Source organism: Amblyomma maculatum, chromosome 7 (assembly GCF_055883805.1).
Source record: "Amblyomma maculatum isolate TAMU_Amacu chromosome 7, ASM5588380v1, whole genome shotgun sequence".
NCBI classification, from domain to species: Eukaryota; Metazoa; Arthropoda; class Arachnida; order Ixodida; family Ixodidae; genus Amblyomma; species Amblyomma maculatum.
In genome coordinates this window covers 85,670,635-85,696,474 of record NC_139350.1, presented here as the reverse complement: position 1 = coordinate 85,696,474, position 25,840 = coordinate 85,670,635, and the positions used below count along the sequence as shown (strand labels likewise).

Sequence of the window (25,840 nt, the reverse complement as noted above, 5' to 3'; positions counted from 1 at the left end):
ATACATGGCAGAATTAGTGAATAATGATACTTCAAGGTCAGATTTGGCGCATGCGCAACCATTTTCTGGTAGGGTGCAGCAATCCTGCTGGCTTCAGGGTGCGTCTGGGCATTTCATTTCGTGGTCACAGTTCTGTTGTACTGTGCGCTCACTTCTGGAGCGCGAAGGCCTTGTAGAGGGGAGACAGGGAGTTAGGGCAGTGGATGCGCTTATGGAGCGCAATGACAAGAGATGGGAATGGTAAGGTAGAGGTGTATATCTGCAGTCCTGTAGCTATGGTGGTGTGGTTGGTTGTAGTAACGCTCCCATCGCCGAGGCTACAAACATAACCGGCGTTTCGAATTGTGACTTCAGTACCGCTTTCACAATGGAAGGATATTTTGCGAACTAAACGAAATATGTTACGAGCCTGAATCTTTCGCAAGTTTTCTTTTTCTTCGAACTGCAGTCAGCAGGGTCGCTCAGTTGCTGTGGCAGTGAGCTGTTAGGCCAGAGTCTCCGGTATATGCAGCTGCGCCTCAGGGAGGCGAAATGAAATAATGAGAAGCCTGCTCGCTATACATGGAAATTATGATGAATGCACATGATAAATATAGATCTCCAGCCATCCAGTTTATCATAGTTGGCGCGCAGCATCCCGGCGTTAATTCCCAGATATCGCACCAACCTTTTCATGAGTCACCTGATAGCTGTGTAATTTTTATCCTTACTGTACATTACAGGCCAGAGCTCACCCGAGCTTTCACAGCAAGGGTCTGTGCAAGCGTCATGAACACAGTCGTAGCCTATAGATCACAAACGCCGGTAACATTCATCAGCACGCACTCGCGGGCTCTGATCCACTTACCATGTCCTTCGCTCTGAGAATGAAGAACTACTAGATGCACCTATCTGGTTGCCCTACTAGTTGCCATTTTGTCCTGTTGATATAGTACAAGAGGAGTATATCAAAGGGGCGAACTGGCGCAAGTTGGGCACAGTGCACCTCAGTGCTTTCCGTTATATGCAAGCGCTGCTCTGAAAAAGGCCTCCATTAAAAGCTATGTAACTATGTTCAGGCTTTAGTGCTTAATTCACGAAATGGCTGCTAATTATACTACTTCGGTGAGGCACAGCACGCCCGTGCCAACACAATATTGGCGATTATCCAAATCCTGTGTGCTTGCAAATGGAAAGAAAGAAATGTAATGAATAATATCATAATTTGCTACTTACCAACGCACCGCGGCAAAGAGGATGACCATTTTCCGTTCTTTTCGCAGGTGATGACGGCGTCTCCGCGGATGTGGTAACCCAATTTACAGGCATAGGTGACATTGTCACCCACGAAGAATTGGCTTCGGCCAACCACGAATCCATTGTCTGGAGTTCCGGGATCCAGGCAACCTTCGCGGTCTCCACTCTCCGCCGTTACTGAGAATGACAAAAGATGAAAACAGCTTCAGCACAAAATGAGGATAGCCGGCCTGATAGCAAGTGCCCAGAGAAGTGCCTGACAAGTACCTGGAGAAATAAGGCAGAAAAACGTCGTAGAAGGCTTTTGCAGGCTACTAGGACCATTCCAGGCAACAAACACCACTGCGCGCCTTTGTCAAGAACAATAGCTAAAGAAACAAACAACGCGGCATCATGTATAAAGAGCACGTACTAAGACGGAAGCAGAGTGAAAGAGGGAGTTGGAAGGCAGGCTGAAATTACACAGCGTGCGGAATTCAGTGTGTGGCGTGACCGGGACGAATTCAAGCTCAAAACAGGGGTGGCTTTTCCTCTGCTCTTCAAGAACGGTTAATATGTTCTAAAAGATGTTAAGTAGTACCGAATGTCCCTACTACAGCGTACTTCGTGTACGTTTTGCGCAATTTTTTCATCATGCTCTAAAAGACACAATAGCATTTGAAATAATACAGCTTTAAGGCGAAACATTTATATGACTCACCAGCAACAGTTCCTTGCTTTCACCGATACCCAGGAAGGCAGCCTCAAAGCCCACGTTAACGAGGGAGGTTATGCTACCGGCACATTATTCAAAAGGGATTCTCGACTCACGTGACCTCACGTTTGGTTTCGAAGTGTACGCACCTCTAAGTGCGTAGTCGTGGTCGTGCTGATGACGACGACATATTCCACCGTACCCTGACCGAGCTTGAGGATGCTGACGCTTGGGGACCGAATGGCAGCAGTGCACTGTCCCGCTCTCGCTTGGCAGAGCGGGACGTGGCAATATATTATATGAATACTTCTATCTGGTTCTTCTAAGCCACAAGAGCAAGGGCACCGACACAGGTGGATACACTAATGTCCATCACTGCAAAAACGCACGCCATATCTCAAAGGTAGAAAGCGCAAGGGGCTTTGTTCTAATTGATGTATTGGGTCTTCTTTAGCATTTGTGGCAATCCTACGTATCGTACGGTGCAGGACCGAAGATCGTACATTCGGCAGATTTGTAACGCTGGGCATATACTGCAAGCCACACGGAGCGCTAGAGAAGAAATGAAAATTGTCGACGGTTACGTTACTTCCTACAGCGAAATTTGAGCGTAACTCGTAAGTTATTTCACCTTTTTCCATAGATTCAGGCCAATAATTCGAGCATGACATTTCATTTCATTTATTAATACTGTCAGCCATCATAAGGGGCTGTAACAGGAGTGGAAAATACAAAACGAAAAAATGAGCAATATAGAACACGATGAAAATCAATAGTCAATCAAAAATTGTCTCTGAATGCACACACAAACAAAACAAAAATGAATTACACAGAAATCGGAACAACAGCCATCCTACACAACATGCAATAGAACCTCATGACCCCGTGGTAGTGCCATAGATGAAATTTTCTAAATGGCGTACAAATTCAGATAATGATGATGATGTATGTACAATTACAGACATCTTTTTATTTTTCACATATATTCGATACGAACAAGTTTCTTTTCCGCGAGTGACCGATACTGGGCCCTTCCTTTCCTGTAAACCACTTAAATGGCTCTAATTAGGTTTCGATGAAGGTGAAACGAAGAGGCGTTGGAGTGCTCTGCGATATCAATGCACGTTAAACATACCCAGGTGGTCGAAATTACTTCGCAGCCCTCCACTACGGCACCCCTTTCACTCCTTCCACTTCTCCTTTCCTTTCTTTGCGACGCAGGTAAGCCGGTCACAGAACAGGTGTGACAGACATTGCGCTGTTCCTTTTCTGTGAACCAAATACTATTGTTATTGGGTCTAATTAACTATCTAAATATGCCACATCAACCAATTTGTAACTTGCACACCTTTCCTTGACACTCTATCCTAAGGTACCATCAATTTACCGATATACTAACTAGTTCTTCTACAGTGCCGACACCATGCGAAACACGCCTCGGCGGCGGTGCTGGTTACGAGGGACAACGGCGACGCCGCGAAACGCAGGAAGGGGCGCCAGAGAGCTGCGCTAAAATTTCAAGAGCATTGTAGAATATAATCGGCAAAATGTGAAAGTCTAAGCGTTACTGGTGCACACGGTGCATCACATTTGAACTCATTATCATTATCAACTAAATAAACCACCATTAACATTGCTAATGGCATCACTGTCATTATCACTAACTACAGCGCCATCTCATCGCTACTAGGTAAGGAAAATTATGATATGCGTTTCGCGATCGAAGTCTCTGTTAGTGCTATGGTGCGGGGGGTATATGCTGCGCAGGAGTGACCTCATACTTGATTACCTTTACTCGATGCATGTATATGTCTCCCGGAATTTCGTTGTTTCGACAAAGTGAGAGCTCGATAATGATGTCACTGTGTATGATAGGCAGCGGGATGCGACCTGGTTAAATCGGGCTTCATGCAATGGGGGAAAAAAGATCCAAGGCTTGGCGCAGAATTGGTTAGAGCACTCGGCTGAGGCGCCAAGGGATGGAGGTGCGATCCCTGGTAGAGACAGGATTAATTTTTTTATTTATTTATGAGGCTGGTTATGGAGGAAAAACGCCAACGGCGGCGCAGAGAAACGCAAGGACGCCACCAAAAAGAGGCGCTCTAAGCAATGGTGTGCTTTAACTCTCAAATTCTATATAAACAGTGCCAAACTCTCTGTTAGATGCTCGAAATCGGCCTGACGAAGCCGCCGAAGAGTTTACAAACTCTGTTCAGTGCCGCCTCAGCCAAGACATAACTGGAGGAGACACCACCTAGCGAAGCAACTGTTATTAAACCTCCTCTAGCCACGTGCTTTTACAGCGATACATTCTTTTTAAAGCTAAGACACGTTATAACCTCTACTAGGAATGTGGTATCACAGCGCTGGAGCCGAGGGAGCGCGCACATGCAGTAACAGAGCATTTCACTTTAAATGTTTAGTAGCTGTGCGAAAAAGTGAACGTCGCTGGCTTCGCGCTCCTTCCACCGGCAATCACTACTACTACTACTACTACTACTACTACTACTACTACTACTATTACTAGTAGTAGTACTTGTACAGTACTTGTACTACTACTACTACTACTACTACTACTAATAGTAGTAGTAGTAGTAGTAGTAGTAGTAGTAGTAGTAGTAGTAGTAGTAGTAGTAGTAGTGGTGGTGGTGGTGGTGGGGGTGGTGGTGGTGTTGGTAGTGGTGGTGGTAGTGGTGGTGGTAGTGGTGGTGGTAGCGGTGGTAGTGGTAGTGGTAGTGACAGTGATAGTAGTAGTAGTAGTAGCAGCAGCAGTAGCAGCAGCAGTAGCAGCAGCAGTAGCAGTAGTAGCAGTAGCAGTAGCAGTAGTAGTAGTAGTAGCAGTCGTAGTAGTAGCAGTCGTAGTAGTAGTAGTGGTAGTAGTAGTAGTAGTAGATCCGTATAGCTCGTGCTATGGTCTTTCGAGTTGTGATGAATGAATGCGATAGTTGGACTGTGAAGAAGGCTGACCGCCGAATAATTGACGCGTTTGAATTGTGGTGCTGGCGGAGACTCTTGAGAGTTCCTTGGTCTGCCGGAAGATCAAATCAGTGGATATCATCGACCATAAACCCTGACTGCTCATTGGAGGGTCAAATTCTAAAGTTAAAGCTCAGCTACTTTGGTCATCCGATGAGAAGAGAGGAGTCGCTGGAGAAAGATTTGATGTTGGGAAAGGTTGAGGGTCGCCGGAGAAGGGGTAGGCAGCGAACACGATGGTTAGATGGCATCCTCGAGGCACTGCAGATGAAGTTATGTGACGTTAAGAAGATAGTGGGAGACCAGAAAGCGGTCACGTGATATGGCCCATAGGGTCACAAAGAGTCGGACACGACTGAACGACTGAACTGAACTGAGTAGTAGTAGAGGGAGTAGTACTATAGTAGTAGTGGGAGTATATAGCTTTCCGCTTAAAAGTCCTCGCTTCTCGCAGATTGTTATTGACCAGAAAATCTTGATATTAAACTTTTGCTACTGTGCATCGCAGGGATTTGCTCTATCAGTTCCCGTGGTTTAAAGATAAATAGCAACCATGGTTTTTTTTTTAAATTTACACACATAAAACGTATTATTACACTAAGTTAGATGAGACTCTGCATGTAATATGAACTTTCCACGCTGTACAAGTACTTCCCACAGAAGCGGCTCGGCCCTCCACGCACCATAAGAGGAAAGGGACCCTCTGTTATAAAAAAAACGTTTAACTTTCCCCATTTCTCTGCTTACTGCACGACCCCTTTTCTCCGCTTACCGCATAAACTAGGCATATCAAGGAACTTACAAAATATAAAACTTTATAATTAAGGTATTTACTAAGGTAGTCACTAATAAAATCAGGACAACCTTAGCCTGCATTCAAGCAAGGGATCAAGCAGGTTTTCGGAAACGGTACTCTACTATGGATCATATCTATACCATCAACCAGGTGATAGAAAAATGCTCGGAATATAACCAGCCCTTATACAGAGCATTCCTTGATTACGAACAAGTATTTGATTCAGTTGAAAACTCGGCGGGGATGCAGGAATTGCGAAATCAGAGGGTAAACGAGCCGTACGTGAAAGTGCTGGAAGATATATATAGTGGCTGCGCAGCAACCATAGTTCTGCATAAAGAAAGTAACAAAATTCCCATAAAGAAAGGTGTTAGGCAATGAGACAGAATCTCCCCAGTACTATTCACAGCTTGCTTAGAGGAAGTATTCAGAAACGTGGAATGGGAGCAGTTAGGGATAAGGGTAGATGGAGAATACCTCAGTAATCTGCGATTTGCTGATGACATTGCCTTGCTAAGCAACTCGGGGGATGAACTGCAAATAATAATTGATGACCTAGACAGAAAAAGTAGAGAGGTAAGCTTGAAAATCAATATGCAGAAGACTAAGGTAGTGTTCAACAGCCTGGGTAAGGAACAGCAGTTTACACTAGGTAGCGAAGTACTGGAAGTAGTAGGCGAATATGTCTACTTAGGACAGGTAGTAACCGCAGATCCGGACCATGAAAAGGAAATAACAAGAAGGATAAGATTCGGATGGAGCGCATTTGGAAAGCACTCGCAGATTATGACTAGCAGCTTACCGGTATCGCTCAAGAGTTGCATCTACAACAGTTGCATATACAACAGTTACATCTTACCTGTGCTCACCTCTGGGGCTGAAACGTGGAGGCTAACCAAGAGAGTTCTACTTAAGTTGAGGACAACCCAGAGGGCTATGGAACGAAAACTGGTAGGGGTAACATTAAGAGATAGGAAGCGTGCAGAGTGGGTAAGAGAAACAACTCAAGTTACCGACATTCTAGTGGAAATTAAGAAGAAATGGGCATGGGCAGGACATGTAGTGCGAAGAGAGGATAACCGATGGTCGCTTAGGGTAGCAAACTGGATTCCAAGGGAAGGAAAGCGTATCAGGGAGCGGCAGAATGTTAGGTGGGCGGATGAGGTAAAGAAGTTCGCAGGCGTCTAGTGGATGCAGCTAGCACAGAACCGGGTTAAGTGGAGAGATATGGGAGAGGCCTTCGCCCTGCAATGGGTATAGTCAGGCTGATGATGATGATGAATTATAACTTACAATTTAAAGAGTGAATTTATAAAATCAGTTAAGATTATTATGCCACGCAAGGCTGCTGCCAATAATAACGTGAGAAAATTTAATATGGCAGTGTTCCCCGCTCGTTCTGCAACATATTTTTAAAGCAGCACGAGATGGCCCGGCATTATTCAGCGCCGTGTGACACTAACACACAAGCATTTTTCACAGACAGAATAGGCACGATAGGCTCCAAGCTGTCGCATAAACGTTCTTTAATGTTCACTAAACCTTAAGTAAGATGCTAGCTTTGAATTAATCTCTGAAGTTTGAAGATGTTTAATAGCAGTGAGAACTGCTATTGCAAGCAGCTTGGCTTTCCTAAAGATTCGGGCATCATTCGCTTTCAAGAGAAAGTGGCAATGCTATTGTAGCAACCCACAGCCAGGGGAGAGAATTACTACCCACATTCTCTAATTTCAGCAAGGTGGCTGCAGAACCTCCATTATGCAACCGCTCAAAAAAAAAAAAAAAGAACTCGCCGCCAGTGGATTTCAAACCCAGTAAAATGTATTGTTGGCCTCCTTGGTGTAGTTCTTCCGACATCCTATAGTTGCGCAAAAGAAGGCACTCACGGAAGGGTACAGGGCGGTACAGCGATTAAACTACCAACTCTGTATTGGAAAGAAGATGGGAGGTATTTAAACCCTCGGTCACTAAGCGTTCATAGTTTAATCGCTCTCAACCCGCATGGTATCAGAAATTGTCAATGACATGACTAAGCACGCATGACTTAACACTTGAAACAAGGTTCCAATAAACAGTTGGCAGTTTGCGCCCGTACTGTACCCTGACATGTGTGTGTCTTCTTTCGCGCACCTATAGGCTGTCTGATGTTTCAACCCCAGGCTGATCTAAAGAGATCAGTTTCGCTGGCCACTATGTTATTGCACAGCGCATTCTTTTTTTAGTGCTACAGCACTACCCGCATTCTCCCAAAAACCCGATATCTGAAGTAGATTGGACCTATGACCTTTCCAAGTGCGGACGGGTGAGTGGAGGAGTAGAAGGAACACAGCTCCGTCGCGGAAAGCCTGAAGTTTGGTGAGCAGTGGTGGGGTGGTGTCTGGTGAGCAAAACACACTGCTTGCCGCAGTAAGGAGAGGAAAGGGTGCGACGCGTACCAAGGAAGAAGAAAGGTGGAAAGGGGGGGGGGGGAAGGGAAACTCTCGACATGTACTAAATCGGTTCAGAAGCGAAGCGAAAAGGCTGCTGTTCCAAAGCTGCGGTGCTGGGGATAGACGGGGGCTCGCCCCGCTTTGCATTGACTGCTAGACGCACTTGACTACTTTCTGTCGTGGCTCTGCTTCTGGGATTCTTGGGCTAGAATGGATGGCAGAGCGGGTCAGTCGTGGTTGTATGATGACGAGTATCGTCATCTGAGATGACGGGAACAACAACAGGCAAGACGACAGCGCAGTAGACATCAACGGAGATGGATGTCTGAGCAATAGCTCAGACAGAAACACGTGGATGTGCAGAGGCAGAATGTGTCGAAAAAAGGTGGGGAAGTAAACGATAACAGCGACAGGATAATTGTAGAGGCTCTGTATTTCAAGATGATATTCTTGTGACTGACGTTCCCAGGCCGCGTTAGACTTCTTCTCTGGCCACGCAATTGTGTTTGTCAAACTACATTACAAAGCGTAATTCGTGTCCAACGCCGCAGGCAATAAAAGCATTACTTTAAGAGAATCGTCTCTCTGAAGCACATGCACTGTGTGCACTGGAAGCATGGTCGCCTGATTAACGCAGCAAAATACCGTTTGATAATTTAGACATAGGAACCACAATCCTATCAAAACGTCCTGCTGCTACATGCTAGTCCGTGATTGAGTTAAACTCTGTATTTTCTTTCTTTATTATCCACGGCGCCTTCTCGATACTTTTATCTCTTTATTCCATGCAAATATAACAATCCTGACACGATTTTAGTCAAAACCTCTCAAACACAGTCGCACCAAATTTCAGCTCTCACTTTCCCCACGCTTCAAAATTCCGGTCCGAGAGACATATACATGCATCGATTAGAGACATCTAGGCACAAGGCCGATCCTGCGCAGCACATGACCGCCCCTTCTCCCCTCCCCCCCCCTCCCTTCATAACACACAGTTCTCTGAACGGAGACTTCACTGAATGTGGAGGTCTGTCACGCGGCTTTTCCAAAGGCTTCATGAGCACAAAAGCGACTACATGGAAGCTAGAAACCCTCTATTGAAGGCAGTCGTCTTTTTGAGGTCCTTTGAATAATGTACAAAAAAAATTTCATCCCGACGAGAACAGAGCAACACGAGATGGCCAGGCGTCCTCCAACACCCGTACGTGACAATAACACAGCAGAATGTTTCACGGACAGAAGTTTCTGACTCGGGTCAGGCAGCTGATGCGTGCACCATCTCGGTATCTGGATCCTTCACGTGCCACGCTGAGGTTAAAATGCAGCGCAACTTTGTCAGAACAGAGGAAGGTGACGAAAGGTCATCATTAGGGTCTCTCTCACGCTAACAAAGAATATGGTTAACCGGGTAATTGCTTACGTAAACGCGGCAAGACATAACAATGCTAAGCAAAGAACAAAAACTAATTATATGAGTGCTAAATTATGCTCGTGCATGTATATCCGTGCTTAAGCTTGCTAATTTGCCCTTATTGTTATTGTCGAGGGAATAAAACTGTTATACTGCAACGTATTTCGTGATCTCGCAAGTAACGCAATGGAGATAATTGAACGAAAGGCGCATGCGTGTGTTGTCTCCATTTTATGATTCAGGTATTTTCTTTTTTTGTGAGAGGACGTTTTTATCTGTTTAACATCTCCAGAATGCTCACGATATGGGTTTTAAGCACAGTAAGCTTTAAGTAATGTGTGTGGGCCCTTTCGCACGTCGCTTTTTCTCAGTTATATTTCCAGTCTTTAGTTTTCCTGTTTCCTTATTTTCTACATGTCGTTAGGATTCATGACAGAGGGCCAGTTGGGCGAATAATGAAAGATATTTCCCTGCACTACAGACTGTATAAACAGCCCTAAGGCTCTAAGTTGTCGGTGTTGGGTCCGTTTACTTGTGTACCTTACCCTCACTTCATTATTTCACTTCTACGTTAAGACTTACCCCTCTTGATGATTGTCCTGATGACTGTGCCTTGCTTTTACATGTCACTTTCTGTAATATACCACCCCTGCTGTAATGCCCTGAGGGCTCAATGCTGGTAGATGAATAATTGAACATGTTGCCTAGGTCATCGGCTCGATCAGGTCTAACTTTTGAAAACCAAAACTGCACAGATGCAAAGAAAGTCTTGCGTTCAACCCGTTGACCCCAGGGCTATGAATTTCTCCAGAGGTCTCAATTCATGAAACCATTGAAGCACACCTTAAACTTATAGCTTAAATTTATTTTCCTTGTCCATTTCAAATTGGCGGCCGCCGACTTCGCAGGGGTCTCCTGATGTGAATATGTGCTGTACACCAAGCGCATTTTAAGAATAAAGAATCAAGATAGGTGTAATTATCAGGATAGTCCCTTTTGATGCGGGCCCCCACGAGCACACAATCAAAAATTATTTTGCTTATCATTGTGAACCTTCCAAGTTAACCATTCCATACATTATCTGCAGTTGAACCCATCCTTAATTCGTGTGGAAATTCGCACAACTTCTAGAGCATTCCTAGTTCACGTTAAAGAACCCCAGGTGGTCGAAATTTCCCAAGTCCTCCTCTACGGCGTCTCTCCATAGCCTGAGTCGCTTTGGGACGTTAAACCCTACAAACCAAACTAAACCTAGATTCGTTGTCTATATGATACCCCATAAACCACCACATATGCAATAAAATTTTACAGCACCAGATGCGTGCTGGAGCCCAGTCGCATTAATGTTGACATCGCTTTGCACATAGTGGCCCGCATATTTATCGTTGAGGCTTCTTTGTTATTTCATTCTGAATTAAAATGTAAATTTCTATCAGAAGTCTGTCCATTTATTTTCTAATCATGTTTTAGGGCCCATTTGAATTTGGAAGCCGCTGCAATTGGCGACGACCGACAGTTCGACAGGATGAGAAAAGGAAAATTATGATTAATTTCACGGCGGCATAAATGACTAAAGCTCTCACGCGCCAAAAACAAATAAAAACGAAATAATTTGCCATTCTACGCTTTTTAGCCATCTAAAGGTTTTGCGCCAATGCATTTTTTATCATTTCATCTTAGTTTGAAATCGTCGCACTATTTTAAACGCGGTTAACACTTTTCAATAAGCTTTATCACCATCCACTACTGCGCAGTGACTTGTTTCAGTCACCTCGTGTCATATTTCCACGACTTTATCATGTCTTCAAAGTTAAACGTGCAAAGTGACATTTATCATCTTATGCCAATTCACCCATTCCTCGCACTATCATTGAATGGAATAACTTGTCATCGGACATCGCTACAGAAACTTACACAAAAAAATTGCATGAGAGTTACTTCGCTGTGACGGAAATGTGTAGAATATTTTGTTGTTGTTTTTCTTTCTCTCTTTTGATGTTATACTAAATATTTAGTTATTGCTTCTGGTTGTAATTGTTATTGATAATTGTATCGTGTTTATTACAGTTGTATACCCTCCTTATGCAATACCCTCCTTTGGAGGGCCTTTGTAGCCCGAATAAATAAATTTTAAATAAAAAATGACTATACTGAAGGGCATTTTGATCAGAGATGCTTTTACTGAGCGGTAGATCACGCAGTCGTCAACAACTAGACGGATATTAGAAGAGAGAAACACTGGTAAGTAATTTATATAATTAAGAAGAAGAGAGAGGCTAGGGCAGAGCCCTGAGGTACGCCTGAGATTACCGGGACGAAATTAGGACACTGGTTAATAATGGAAACTGTACGGAAGCGATGCGCAAGGAATTCTTGGATTCATTTTCAGATGTTAGTGTGCAAGTTCAGTTGTGAAAGCTTGAACAGTAAGCGTCGATGGGAAACTTTATCGAATGCTTTAGCAAAATATAGGAATATGGCATCAGTCTGAATATTCAAGTCAAGGTTGCGTGTAGGTCCTGAAGGAATATTGCTAGTTGTGTAATGCAGGAATAGGTTTCACGAAATCCATGTTGCGCAGAGGGAAGGAAATTGTTAGTATCTAAAAACTGCGTGATTCAGAGTAGATAATATGCTCCATGATTTTGCATGGTGCATTAGTGAGTGAGATAGGACGATAAATTAATGGTAAATCTTTGTTACCGGATTTGTAGACTGGAACGACCTTTCCCTTCCTTCAATCATCTGGTATGGTTCCCGTGGAAAGAGACTGAGCAAACAGTAGTGATAAATATTGTGCAGAAATATGCTTAGTGTTTTTAAAAGTTTAGAGACTATTTCATCGGTGCCTGCTGATGACGAATGTTTACTTTTATCTATTGCACAGAGTATTCCATTAACAGAAATATTTATAAGAGGCATGGTGTGAGCGATGATAGTAGGCAGAGTGAGTAAGGGCAAACCGGGCTCGCTGGTGAATATGGAAGAAAACGCAGCTGAAAAAATGTTAGCACATCCAGTATCACTAAATGATTCTTCTAAGTCATCATTGAGTGTAACTGAACGCATGTTATTAGGGTTTATGACTTTCCAGAAGTTTTGGCGAGTAATGTTTAGGATTTTGGTCAAGTCATTATGATAGAAGGATCGCTTAAGCGTTTTTGATTTCTGATAAATACGAGTTTTCGGCGACATGGTATTTACCTCATGCACGAGTACTAGGATTCTTTCTAGCTGTCCAGAATAGACGTTTCTTCTTATTCTCAAGTTATTTTTAGGCATTATGTGAACCACAACTTGTTGCGATTATCATGGAATGCAGTCTTCGGGATATATTGATGTGTGAGGATGTTAAGCTTTTGTCGGAATAATGACCAGTTTTCCTGCAGAGATCGGTTATCAAAGCCTGCTTTATAAGAAGAGAAATTGGTGCTGAGCTCGCGACGTAATGCTTCGAATTGCCTTTATCATCTAACCGGATAATCTTTCCCGGATTGTAGCGCGGAGTAGGAATACAATTAAATTTTGTGTTGATGACTTTATGATCACTAATTGCCCGCAAGTAAGTAATGGCAGGACAACTTTCGGGATGGCTTGTTAGTATTAAATCTAGAATGTTTGCCGATTCATTCACTAAATGCGTAGATTCTAAGACTACTTTGGTAGGATCAAAATTAGAACAAATATCCATAAATTCCTTAGTGTCAGCTCGAAGGAAAGAAGCCAACAGTCGGCGAGGCCAAGGAAAGCGTTGGGGATGGTACTGTCTTTTTTTATGTTTACTTGGATAATCATAGAAGTTAGAAATGTAATCTGTTTAGGGGAAAGATAATTGAACACAAGTAGAATAAAAAACAACTTGCCGATGGTGGGAACCAAACGCACGACCTCCGACCCCTTATGTAATACCCCGCGAGGGGTCTTTAAGGTAATAAAATGAAATATTGCGTCCGGTGCTCTTCCAACTGAGCTACATCGGCCGCTGTCCCCCCTGCTACTTGCTTTGGTATTTAAGTTGTCTGTATACGAACATTGAGAGTGTTCACCAGCGCCACCCTCAGCCATAGCGGCCGACTTGGAACGTCCTTTGTTACCGCCAGCGTCACGTAGAACGTGATCAAGAGCGAGGGCGAAAGCTGTGCTAGAACCCTCTTACGCTACCTATGGCTTCAAGACTGCCAGAACCGAGACCCCCGTAAGCTACAAGCAGATCAATTAAGCGGAAATGAGGGTGCTCGTAATACATGAAGGAAATAAGCCAACAGCTCGGTTGTATATAGAATGGGCCAGGTTATTCCATTTTGGCGTCGGATAATTGAAGTCCCCGAAAAGGAGAATATGAGCATTGGAGTACTGTATAGTTAATTTAGCTGTTATGGTATTCAGCTCATCGAACAAATTGATGGCCTTGCGTTGTGGTCTGTTCCAGACAACCAGTAGCACGGAGTGTGGTGCTGCTCGGCAAATGAGCAAAATTATTTCGAGATCGGATGAAGTGCCTGTATTGGTGCAAGATAAGTGATTGCTCGCCGCTATCAAAACGCCTCCCCGTCGTGCGTGCGTGCGGTCTGAACTGAAGAGAGTGAAATGCGGCAGATCAGAAAGCCCTTCATCATCACCAATATCATCTGTCAGCCACGTTTTTGTCAGAACTAGCAAGTTACTATCCTATGATAGCACCAAGTTTGACACGAGCTCCTGCTTTTCAATGAAACTGCGTATGTTAGTAAAGATTGCTGAAAATTAAATATAAGTACAATGATATGTTCGGGGACGCGGCAGTGTTGAATATTTTCGGCGTGATCGCTAGATTTCTTTTACTGTCTGCTCAGCCTCGTCGAAAAAATAGCGTTTGGGGCTTACATGGAGGGTTTTGTAGCGTAAGGAAAATTTAACCTTCTTGGATTTGGCAAAGGCGACAAGTTGTCTTCTTACATTTTGAACTCGGTGGGCGAAATCCTCGCCAATGCTAAAGTCAGTGTCCTTTAGTTTGCGGCCGTTTGAGAGGATCTGTTGATTAGTGTTAAAATGAGCAAGCTTTACAGTTATGGGACGCGGGCGTCCCGTATTGTGACACACAAGACTGTTCGCACGTTCAATGATTTGCTGTCTAATGTTAAATGCAGGGTATCGGAACAATGGTGTATAATGAGTTCGTCAGATTCGGCAAATGTCTCGGATGGTGTAGGATCCGGAAGGCCATAAAAAATAAAATTGCACCTCCGTGAGCGGTTCTCGGCGTTATCAATTCCGTCCTCCAGATCTCGCATCAGCCTAGAGGTCTCCTCTGTGGTACTCAGTACATTTTCTATGTCTGCTTGCAAAGTTTCAAGTTTCTGATAGTGAACTTCTATAGCGATAATCCATTGAATTAAATCGGTAATAGTCTTCTCTGTTGTCGTTAGCTTACTTTTAATGTCCTGAACGTCACTGATTAGCGTAGCGGGCCAGAGGACAATGTCTTCAGTTCAGTAAGCACCTCCTTAGTAATGTCAGGTCCCGGATTCATTTCTATATCCCCGGATAACAGCAGCAAGTTGCGTGCAGTTTGCAAACATTCAATAGCGACATCGACAAAACACTGTGGGCTCGGAAGCTGTGCTAGAAATTAATTGCATTTTTTTGCATATAAGGCGTATGGTTTGCTGACCTCATTAGGACCAGAAGCGAATTAGTGGCCTGCATAATGGCATAGCCTCCAAGCCCACAGAGCGTCGCCGATAAACGCCGCTATTTTATATGGAGTGCGTCCGATGCGGTCGATGACGATTGGGTCCAAATTTTTGGGAGGGTCCAGTGTTGCAGGGACGATGCTGTCAGGTTTCATGCGTTGACGGCGGTGAGCAGACGGGCATGCATATAACTGCCGTGATAATCCGTTGCATATGATGGCGCCACCCCAGCTTGAAAAGGGCGACAAGTAGCGTATGCGTGAAGATTGCAGCTAGCCCCTGGATTAGGAACAGAAGCTGATTACTGGCCTGCATCATGGTACAGACACCAAGCCCACCTCACGCCAATTTCATTTTTATCGTTTCATTTTAGGTTGAACTATTTCATTTCATTTTATTTTTGAATACAGGACCATTTCTCTCGATATTGTTTCGAATAATTGGAAGATAAGCATTAAACTAGAATTCGTACGCGTTGGGAGATGATCCGGAGAGCAGCAAATAAGTCCAGAATAGGTATTTTTCTTTGTTCGGAAGTGCTCCTAGCTAGCTGGTTTCCTATTCTATAACGCTGTAGTTTGCCGATAGTACTATTACTGCCGTTTAGTCTTTCTCGCTTTTTTTTTCTTTATGTCTCTTCGGTCCACCATGAGCCGGTCCTTCTTCCTGCTTATGAAGGTTCTGTCTCGTCCTCCTTCATTCCCGCGCAAAGCGTGAAGGAAGTTTCACATTAGTTTCGTTTTTCATCCAAATTGCACTTCTAGCTTTCCCTGCTACCTTTGTAGTGTGTCCTATGCATTCAAATCAATCATGGTACATAAAACGACAAACAGCAGCAATTCCCATGATGCATCTCCATTTCCGCCACTTAGTAAGGCTCAAAGAGGCCTCACCAAAAGGACTGCACCGCCCGAAATATCTGATCAGCCACCACGCGAGCTCTTAAATGGAACCTTCAAGACTCCGTTGGACGCTCTGCTACCAAGCCTGCAGGCATCGATGCTTCTCAAGCAATTGAAGCACAAGTTATATGCCCAAATAGAGTCGCGGTAGTCTCCATCATTGCAACCTGGATATAATATATACGCGTGAAACTTCCGCAGAAGCGCACTATGTGCACCTGCCAGTGTTGTGGATGCTAGCCCTTCATCCGACAACGTTCACTTTGAAGATAGCACCATAGGGAACAGACAGCCACCATCTGCGTCTTGTGGATATAAGATCACCTGCGACATCTACTGGAATTAACTGATTTCAACATGCTAATGCTGCAGTTCCACCCTTTGCGGATACTCATGAATCTCCTGCCCCACTGTAACGACAGCGCTTATATCACGCGAGGTTACGCGCACGCTATTACGAAAGATGGTCAGAGGAGGGGAGGGCAATCGACACGTGCCGAGCCTCCCACTGTTGGTTAAGAACGCCGCCGTTTTCCTTATTTCCTCCTAGCGTAGCTGAGGGACCTCCTCTTCCCATCCTGGGAGTAGCGCTCCTCCCGCTATTTTCTCTTGTCTTGTGCCGGCGGAAGTGCACGCGCGTGATTCAGACTTTTTGCCAAGAATACTGTCGCCTTCTTCTGATTGGCTAGGTCATCTTCGCACTTACCGCTGTGGGCTGGGAGCGCGAGGTCACGCAAGGTGATCAGAACGTTTATCTCCCCTTTTCGTGCGCGCTTCCTTCTTTTCGCAGTTTTCTTTAACCCTTGTGCGTTAGCGGTGACGTTTTCTCTATATAACGGTAGTATTTAACCATTGTATTCGTCGTGTAACAACTCAGGCAAAATAAAATCTCCGGGTATGCAACTACGTGTTTGTCCCTTCTGGCCCGAACCGCCGTGGTGGCGACTTATCGCACAACACATTGGGGGCCACAGCTCTGACTGTTTGGGATGGCACACGAGTGCTAGAGATGACTTTTGCGTCTAGCCCTTTGCAACGTTAATAAAATACCAGCCATCAAAACTCCACTGGAACAGCAGCCACTTCAATAGCACCTCTTTCGGACGCGCTTCATGAGAAACAACCAACTACAAATGACTGTGTTGTAGAGAGCGACGTGACTGCGATAAAAAGTGGTAGTGGTGAGCGCGGGAACAGTGACTCTGCTGTGGCTAAGCCTAGCACACCAAAATTTAGACGTAGCACAATGACTAAGAAGCACGTGGCGCAGTAATCTATATAGTTGGATCTTAAGAGGGGAGCAGCTAGCTTTCATACTTATCCCCCTCCCCACGCGGCGCTGATAATTTTGTGTTGCGTTTGTCACGCTTGTCCCCTGAGCAAGTGGCGAGCGTGGGAAACAAAAACCGGTTCGTTTCGTCATTTTGAATAGGCAAGTCATCATGACCTTCATGAGCAGCCATCGACAAACGTCTGGCCATCAGCGCGTACCATTTCAAAAGCAGAGGTCCTAGTGCGTGATTGAGGTTATAACCTAAAATGCTTTTGGTAACGTTCATTTTACGTTTCTTTTAGGAATTATGATATAATTAGTAGGAATTTACTAAGAGTTATGACATATGAATATATAATTTTATTCACATGAGAATTCCCGTTTTACTGTGCTTTCTGCCTTTTTCGCAACCAATGTGAACCCTGTTATGTCGGTACATCTTTTTCATTTGATTTGTCTCAACATTTTCTTTATGTCCAAGTACCCTCAATAAACATTCCCTTTCATGTTTTTCATCAGACCCGCTGCATCAAAAAGCACAAATCAAATGCCTGCTCTACGTCTTTGCTAGCTGCAAACATCGTGCAGAAACATCGGCACCTATAGTGCCGCTTACCGTAAGCTGTGGTGCTTAACAATAAGCGGATAAGCTTAACATTGTGAATGACTTTTTTTTAGAAGTCAACTTATTCTCTTGATTTCACCCACTGCATAACTTTCCATGCAGGCTTTCCAACTGCCTTTGGCATGCTTGATATTCACATTTTTATTTTTAATTTTTGTTAATGCACAAAACTGCAATACCTTGCTATGTCGGCACAGATCAAAACCTGCTCTCAAACGAATCCTATCGCTAATGGGTTTGGCCACGGAGACTTTTTTCTTCTATGTATGTTTTTTTTTAGTTAAGACTGTTTTAAACAAATGCACTTTTCTCTTACGTTGCGGTCACCTCAATTTTCCTCCAAATGATTCACACGTCTCGATCTGAACCATATTACTTCTTTGCATTAAATAACTGCACACAGAAAAAAACATTATTCTGACGACGTCTTAGTTTTGCCCTTTCCACAATGAAAATAGCCGTTATCTTGCCCGCCTTTATAAAATAATTTATCTGTTTTAAATATCTTGTGGTAGTTTCTTTCTCCCAATGACACTAACCTGACAATCCTTGCCAAAAAGTCGAAATTTTTGAGGCGCTTTATTTTTATAAATTGAAAACTCCCTAGGCCGGGTGTGGAAGGCTAAATTACGCTTCCTTTACGTCTCCCGCTGTGACTCTTCGTATAAATGCACTTTAAGCACTCGTTTTGGGCATTATTCCTATTTGTGCGCATATGTTTTGAGAAAGTGTGTGACCGCCCCTGTATCCAGCTAAACTTTTCGTCGCGTTTCTAGCGAGTTCTGCGGCAGCCATGCAGCTAAGAGTCACCACGAAGCAGCTAAGAGCTCGCTGTGACGATGCTGAGGAGAAAGGTTACACGCAGTTCCTACTCACGAATTTGAGTCCAGATAAGACATAGCGGATATGAGACGTGCTGAGCTGTAAACGCTTGAATGGTGGGAACTGAAAATAATCTTGCATCCAGTGCCCTAGACCTCTGTGCTGGTCGTCGAACCCTTACTACCCTCCTCCCCCCCCCCCCAACCACACATGACAAGACTAATGTTTATAGTGCAAACTTAGTAATCACGTCTAGCACGGTAGATGCCCCATAACGCATGCCAAGTAGGACGCCTATGGTAGGTCAAAATTGGACCGAAAATCAATAACACCTCCAAAAAGAATGCCCTGCATTCCATAGCAAATATATATCTGTCCTGTCATCTAACACTGCAAAACTCACGTGCGTTGTATTAGAGTACGCAGCGTGTGCTCAGTTTTTTATCTACCTAAAACGACAGCGGTCTAGAGTGATAGCTTTTGCCGAGTACCACCACCTAATTTACCTTTCGTCACGCAGCGTGCTGGTTCGCCATCCCACTGGCCATCAAAGTCACACTGCCTCTCGGATGAACCAAGCAACACGTAGCCCTGGAAGCAGCCGAAGCTCGCTGTAGCGCCAACATCAGTAGAGTTACCCGATATCCAGCCGTGTTCGGGACCTCTCAACGTCCCGCAGTGGATTTCTGCACAGAAAAACACTAAAATTGAAATACATGTGCATGGCAGAAACGGCCACAAAATATCCAAATGGTAGTTCCTGCGTTTTTGTGTTCAGTAGCAATAGAACTACGTTCTTCCTGCTTCCTTTTTTTTTTCACAATCGTATGTGCTTTTCGCCTAGCCGTTACGCGCTACTTTTTATACTTTGGGCCAATTCAAAGTGCAATGTGGTGCGCGGGGTCTTTAGAAATTTTCGGCCTCGGTATCTAACAGCATCTTTTTCACATAAATGTATGCCAAGCATGTAACGTCACCCTGCTTGCTATAACATAGAGGGGATCGTACTTCCCAGTCAGATTGGGCCCGAAACATAAAAGAAAAAAAAAAGTGTTATGAATGCGTGGTACTAAATTTCGCATAAAGACTTTAAATCATGCATACGAAAACGAGTAACATTGTTAAGTAAGGGTACGTTTTTGCAAATGTACGTACTGCAATGATAGACATGAGTCATTTTGTCAAAGGCGCGAGGTATTTTGTGTTAGTTACGACGATACAGCGTGCATGAAAGGCAGCTCTTTAATTTGGATTCTCATTCTGAACATTTACGTTTCGGCGCACGAATTCATTCAAATTAATCTCGGGGTTTCATGACACTTTATTTTCTGTTCAAATATTCCAAGTACTTGCTGTGCGTAAGCACTGTGATTGGGAATGTTTTTTTTTCCGTACAATCAGCGTTACGTCTACACAATCAAAAGGAGTTATACCTCTGTGTGATTAAATTTCCATGTGATATCTATAGGCATTTAAATCTCGTAAATAGCAATGGCTGCCTGCAGGAAGGATCTGAAAGGCTGTGGTGCGGTAATTCTTACGGCATTTCTACTAAGTTTCAATACTTTTTAAAAATATATATCTGACATAGGTGTTCGCTTTTCCGCACAGCTGAACGACATTGTTTTTATATTCTGTGCTGGATCCTTTCGTTTTCTGCACGGTCGGCTGCTTCCTCATACAGACTGGGTCAGTGGACTAGTGAAACGACTTAGAGGTGCCCTAACAGAATACTAAAACGGCACACCACAAGAAATAAGCGCAAACTAACAACTACACTTCACTTTTACCTTCACAAACACCAATGAGGAAGGAATTAACAAAAAAAACTAAGCGGAGAAAATGATGGTAAAGGTTTAGTGAAACGACGGACGGAGCTTTTCATCTCTGCTGTCCCTCAATAGAAAACTTCAGTTCAGTTCACAAACGCTTTGGTCATGTTTGTTTTATAAAATTAAGTTTGTTCTATACGCCACAACTAGCCTCCGCCATCTTCCTACGTTCACGTGAAGATTGTGAGCGTGGCTCTAAAAGAATAGAGGTCCTAAATGCTTTCCTATATTAACGCTCAAACGAAATTTCCCAGTTTTTATCATCCTTCCTGTACTAAGTGCAAATGCGGCCATAAGTACAGCCTTCTCTTCACCAAAAAGAAATATCCAGCGTAATCATCATGGTAGTCGTGAAACGTTATTCTTTAAAGAGCTTAAACATGTGCCGGCATTTAGGGTAGAAAAAATAATGATTTAGCGGAACAAAATATCTGCAAATCTTTCCAAGTAGTTTTGCACTACTCTGCACTCAATACAGAGAAAAAAGAAAAGATGGAGCCATGTCCAAGAATGTATTTCGAGGCTGCTGTTTGCAAACATACGGACTTCAAGATTTCTCTTCGCATTCGTCCTACTGATTCTGTATGACCCTTTTTTAATTTCTCTTCTATTCTAGATCCAAGAGGTCGCAGACGACAAATTATTCTCTACACGCACTTCTGTTACGCGTACATTAAACAGACGATGGTGCCGGTATTGATGGCCACTACTCTGCACAAATTAAAAGAAGGTACTTGCACTGGCGTTACACAGTTTTAAAACAGCCCACACATACATCCAGCTACGATGAGAACAGAGTACACGCGTCAAAAGAAATAACTGCTAGAAATCACGTAAGCAAAGAATGAACGCTACACGATAGGCATTCAAGCACCAAAAGTAGCGCCTCGAGCATTGCCATAAGCAGTAACAGTAGATTACACACGATAAGCAAGCGAACATCAAATATTACGGCCTGTGCGTTGCAAGGAACAAACCCAGAGGATATGAAAATAGTCAGCAAGATGAGGAGAGAACAATGGCCTAAACGAAGGCAGTTAAATGTGAATAAAAATCACGTGTAAATATTATTGACACTGTAAAGTGAGCATGCAATATATTGCAACGAGACTGCAACAATTAGTAATTCGCAGCTCTTAGCTCTAACAAACAGTCGTTAGAATAGTATGAAATAGTTTCCAAAAGGGCTTCTCTCGTCGATGGAAAATTTGACCGCTATGAACGCTCACTTTCTCAGAGCTGACACCTTTCGCAGGCCTAAGAGGTTTTGAAGGCTGAGGTGATCGAATCTCTCATCAATCTCGTCCTGGGATATTCAAGCACTGGGCGAGGGAATAATGGGCGATACTCCTTCTTCATGGGCTCATGTGTGCCATATTTTTACTTTATCAATGACGAACGTGTAGCCCATTTCCCCCCTACCCACTAATTTAAAACTTCCCTTCGGTATTCTGAATTCTAGGTCGTCTAAGTTTGCTAAAACGCTGCCCGACGTACAAAAGCACTTATTTGAACACTTGAGACCACTTAAAGTTAGGTTCAAATTTCAAATGGAGCTGTGGAATTTACTGCGATGTCTAACACACCTTCATGATGTGCCTTTGATTCTGCAGACTTGGACTCAGCTCTCCATACAGCGATGTTGGTCTACTATGGCGAAAATATTAAGGACCTCCGTAATGTATTTCCTTACAACTTTCATGCTGACTGAACCCCAGAACAACGACAAAACATTGTCACTTGATTACGTTTCACAACACTGAAATATCGTTCAATTTTTCTTGCCGTAACCCCGTGTGAGGGAGTACTTACGCTGGCATTTGGGCATCCGTCCCAACCAGTCACCGTTCCGACAAACGGTACTGAACGCACCCTCAAGGAGGTAGCCGTCGTCGCATCTGAAGTTGATGAAGGTCCCCTCTGTGAATGCAGTCTTGTTCGAATCCCTGAATTCGTCAACTTGAAGGTGTGCTCCAGGCTCGAAGCGCGTGCAGTTGTACTCTGCGCAAATAGACGTGGAAAAATGAATATGCTAAAATATGACTTATGCTAGTATTGAATTTCTGAGAGCTGCCTATATAGAAAATGAACTACAGAAGGAGTATGACTGCAGCGTGTTCGGCGTGAAATACCTGCATTAGTAGACTCGCATCTTAAAGCTCTGGCAGCGACAATGGTAGCAAGGCAAACGTATTAGACACTGGTAGTCCATATCAAAGACTATTTTAATGCCCGAACATTAGCGCCCCAGGGCATCAGCCCTAAAGTGAAGCATAGGACACGCACCTCAAGAGTTAAATGGACTGAAAATGAAAGCAGGTTCAAAACACACGTCACTCACCAATGCATAAGGGCACATCGTCATCCCATTGGCCATCCTCTTCACAGTACAGCTGGTCAGTGCCGTTAACACGGAAGCCTCGGTCACAGGTAATGAACGCGCTGTCGCCCGACGTGAAGAAATCACCGCCTGATTTTTTGCCGGACACTCGACCATGAGACACTTCAAAATTGTCACAGGCATCCTTGGCTGCAACAAAAGTAGCATCGGCAAAGCAGGTGACAGGCTCACTCATTTCTTTGCTGAAACGCTGCGGACGACTAGGAAGATATTTTTCCTTTTAAAGGGGACTCCATGTCAATAATACTGCGCCCTCAAGTGGCTTCTGAAAATTTGCTGGCGGCCATTAAGATTACTTGCGTTCAATGAAGACATGAATGCCTCATCGTTGTTTTTTATTACTTTTTTTTGATCACTCATTTTTTTTGTACAATCACTGGCCAGGACAGCAACTGAGTGAGGCGCGCATTCAACAAGTCTACCTTTAGTCAAAATAGACTAATGAGCATTTGTGACTTTACCTTGCCCGTTTCGCAGTCAGTAGTAACTTGGCTTTCATGGGAATAATATTTGCTTTCAGCTTGATTTAGTCACGGAAAGCATGTTGCGAAATATGGCGTCTCAATATGGTTGGCGGCTGAGTTTATATCCAGGCTGGACTCAATGGGTACATACAGACCTCATTAAACCATACCTTTGAGCGCAAACACAGCGGAATTATGTATCACGCTAGAGCGTAATAGCTTGTTGTGTCGCAATGCCGACGCCGTGAACGGCGGTCGTAGAAAATAGTGTGGACACTGAGCTCTCTGTTTGCCAGCTCCCTTTGCGGTACCCAGTCCCGGTGTAGGCAGCTGTTGAAAAGCATGACAAGAATGTTTAAGCTATCCTCAATAGCACCGAACATATCGGCTATTGAGGAAGGCGCTACTCCTCCCAACTCTTCGCACACAGGAAAACAAGTATCGACGGCGCACCGCATGCATCACGTGGGAGCAAGTGGACGCACCCACTCGACATCAACAGGATGGCGGTGCGCGAAAATTGTCGCCCTAATTGGCTGCGAGGGGTCATCAGGAGCACATTTAAAATTGGGGGTGTGCGCGCGTGTGTGCTCGTGTGTGCGCGTGCGCGTGCATGTACATGTGCGCGCGTGCGTGTGTATGTGTGTGTGTGTGTGTGTGTTTGTGTGTATGTGTCCCTTTCAGCCGCGCCATCACGTCTACTGTTGAGGCGAATATTCGGAGGACGCGAATAGTTTTATGCTCTCTAGACTCTACACTACTTCCCTCTGAACACAATTCACAAGTAACCTTCGTGCTTACTTTTTTGCACGATATATTTTGCTCACTTTAATCGAATGGAAGGCGACATTTGCCCATCTGGCAACGTAATGCACCTGATATGTGATTCAATGGAAGACGAAAAGAATGAAGGCGTTTTTAGCACAGTTTCCGACAATATTACAAGTGGCAAGGCTGCAGCCTCCGCACTTCATCCAACATGGACGCCCAGGTCATGCAGGGAAATAAAGCTTTAGATGTGGTTTATTCACCGTTTGACAGTTTTTTCTTTGCAATTTCAGTTTCAGTTTGCTTGATAATTTGTGGGCTTTGGTATCATATAATTATGCTTACACGCATGCATTCACGTTTGAGCCTCCGAAGGCTGCAGTGATTGAGAGTATACAATGCGCATGTGCAAGTAACTGTGCTTCTGTGTAGAAACATTGCTGAATTACTTCGCTTTCGCTGTGAAGAGCGTGGATCATTTCTAGCATAGTTGCGTACGAAGTTACCCGCCTTTGTTTCCTGCTGTGCGATAGAGAAATGAAATCTCTTGTTTCCCTTCCGTGCGCCGATTTTGTGACTAAACATTGTTTACGTCGTCAATAATTACGGCTGTTGAGAAATTTTGCAGGTATATTACTATTCTCTGTACAAAGACATACAGTTGCCTTGAGGAACGGATTTATTATCTTTGGATGACAGGACGAGTTATCAGCTAAATGAATGATTTTCTGCTTCTACACACAGAATAATTTTCATGGGAATAGCGAACAAAAGGTTTTAAAGGACATGTTTGATTTCTGCCCGTACTTAGGCAGCCATTTAAGTCGTTATTGAAACGCTGCTCAAGCATCATGCCCTATATCGAGGCGAGGTGAATTAGAACACTATTGACCCTGCTATTTACAGTGTTAGTTACCTCTTTTGTTTTAATACTATGGACACGCTGCTCTTAATTCACTTGCAGTCACCGCACTTACAATTTTCTTTTCCAACAGTACTAAGCCTATAGAAGCCAGGCCGTCCTAATGAAACCGAAAACTTTTTCATGGCTCGTTTAAAAAGTTTCTTTTGAAAGCCGGTTAGAACGCATGATTATAACTAATTACAACCTCTCCCTTAGGGTTATGGAATACCAGCGAGCACCTACAAGTAGCTATCGTTTGTATGGTCATCTATGTATTGGGCGAATAAATTAGGGCTTCGAATAAGAGTCTAAAGAAATAACTCACGTCGGCATAAGGGCCTGGCATGGCTCCAGGTTCCGTTATAGCCGCAGTGGATCTCCTTCTCACCCTCCAGATCGTTATCGCCTTCACAGAAGTAGAAGATTTTGGTCTCCGGAGGGCAGCATTCTCGTTTGTATTCTCTGCCGTTGAGGACAATGCTGCGCTGACTTCTTTTACCGATTCCTGGGTCTTGACAGTACCTGTCTGGAAGGCATCAAAGAGAATTAAAGGAGCTCAGCGGCATGTCAGAAAGTAAATTTCTTATTCGGTTTGTTGCGTATGCTCTCCACAAAACAATTTCTGCACTGGCAGA

At 44.0% G+C, this 25,840-nt stretch overlaps 1 protein-coding gene across 1 annotated transcript in view; it reads right to left on the bottom strand.

The window, feature by feature from the left end:
* Positions 1-25,840, bottom strand: part of LOC146183861 (complement factor B-like) — a 202,918-nt gene that overhangs the window by 109,831 nt on the left and 67,247 nt on the right. Inside the window, exons 5-9 of the mRNA XM_084609203.1 lie at positions 25,531-25,731; positions 23,010-23,198; positions 22,481-22,669; positions 19,343-19,522; positions 1,216-1,413 (exon numbers count right to left, since the gene is read on the bottom strand). Of these exons, the coding sequence (XP_084465329.1) occupies positions 1,216-1,413; positions 19,343-19,522; positions 22,481-22,669; positions 23,010-23,198; positions 25,531-25,731 (957 nt within the window). The remainder of the gene's footprint in view (positions 1-1,215; positions 1,414-19,342; positions 19,523-22,480; positions 22,670-23,009; positions 23,199-25,530; positions 25,732-25,840) is intronic.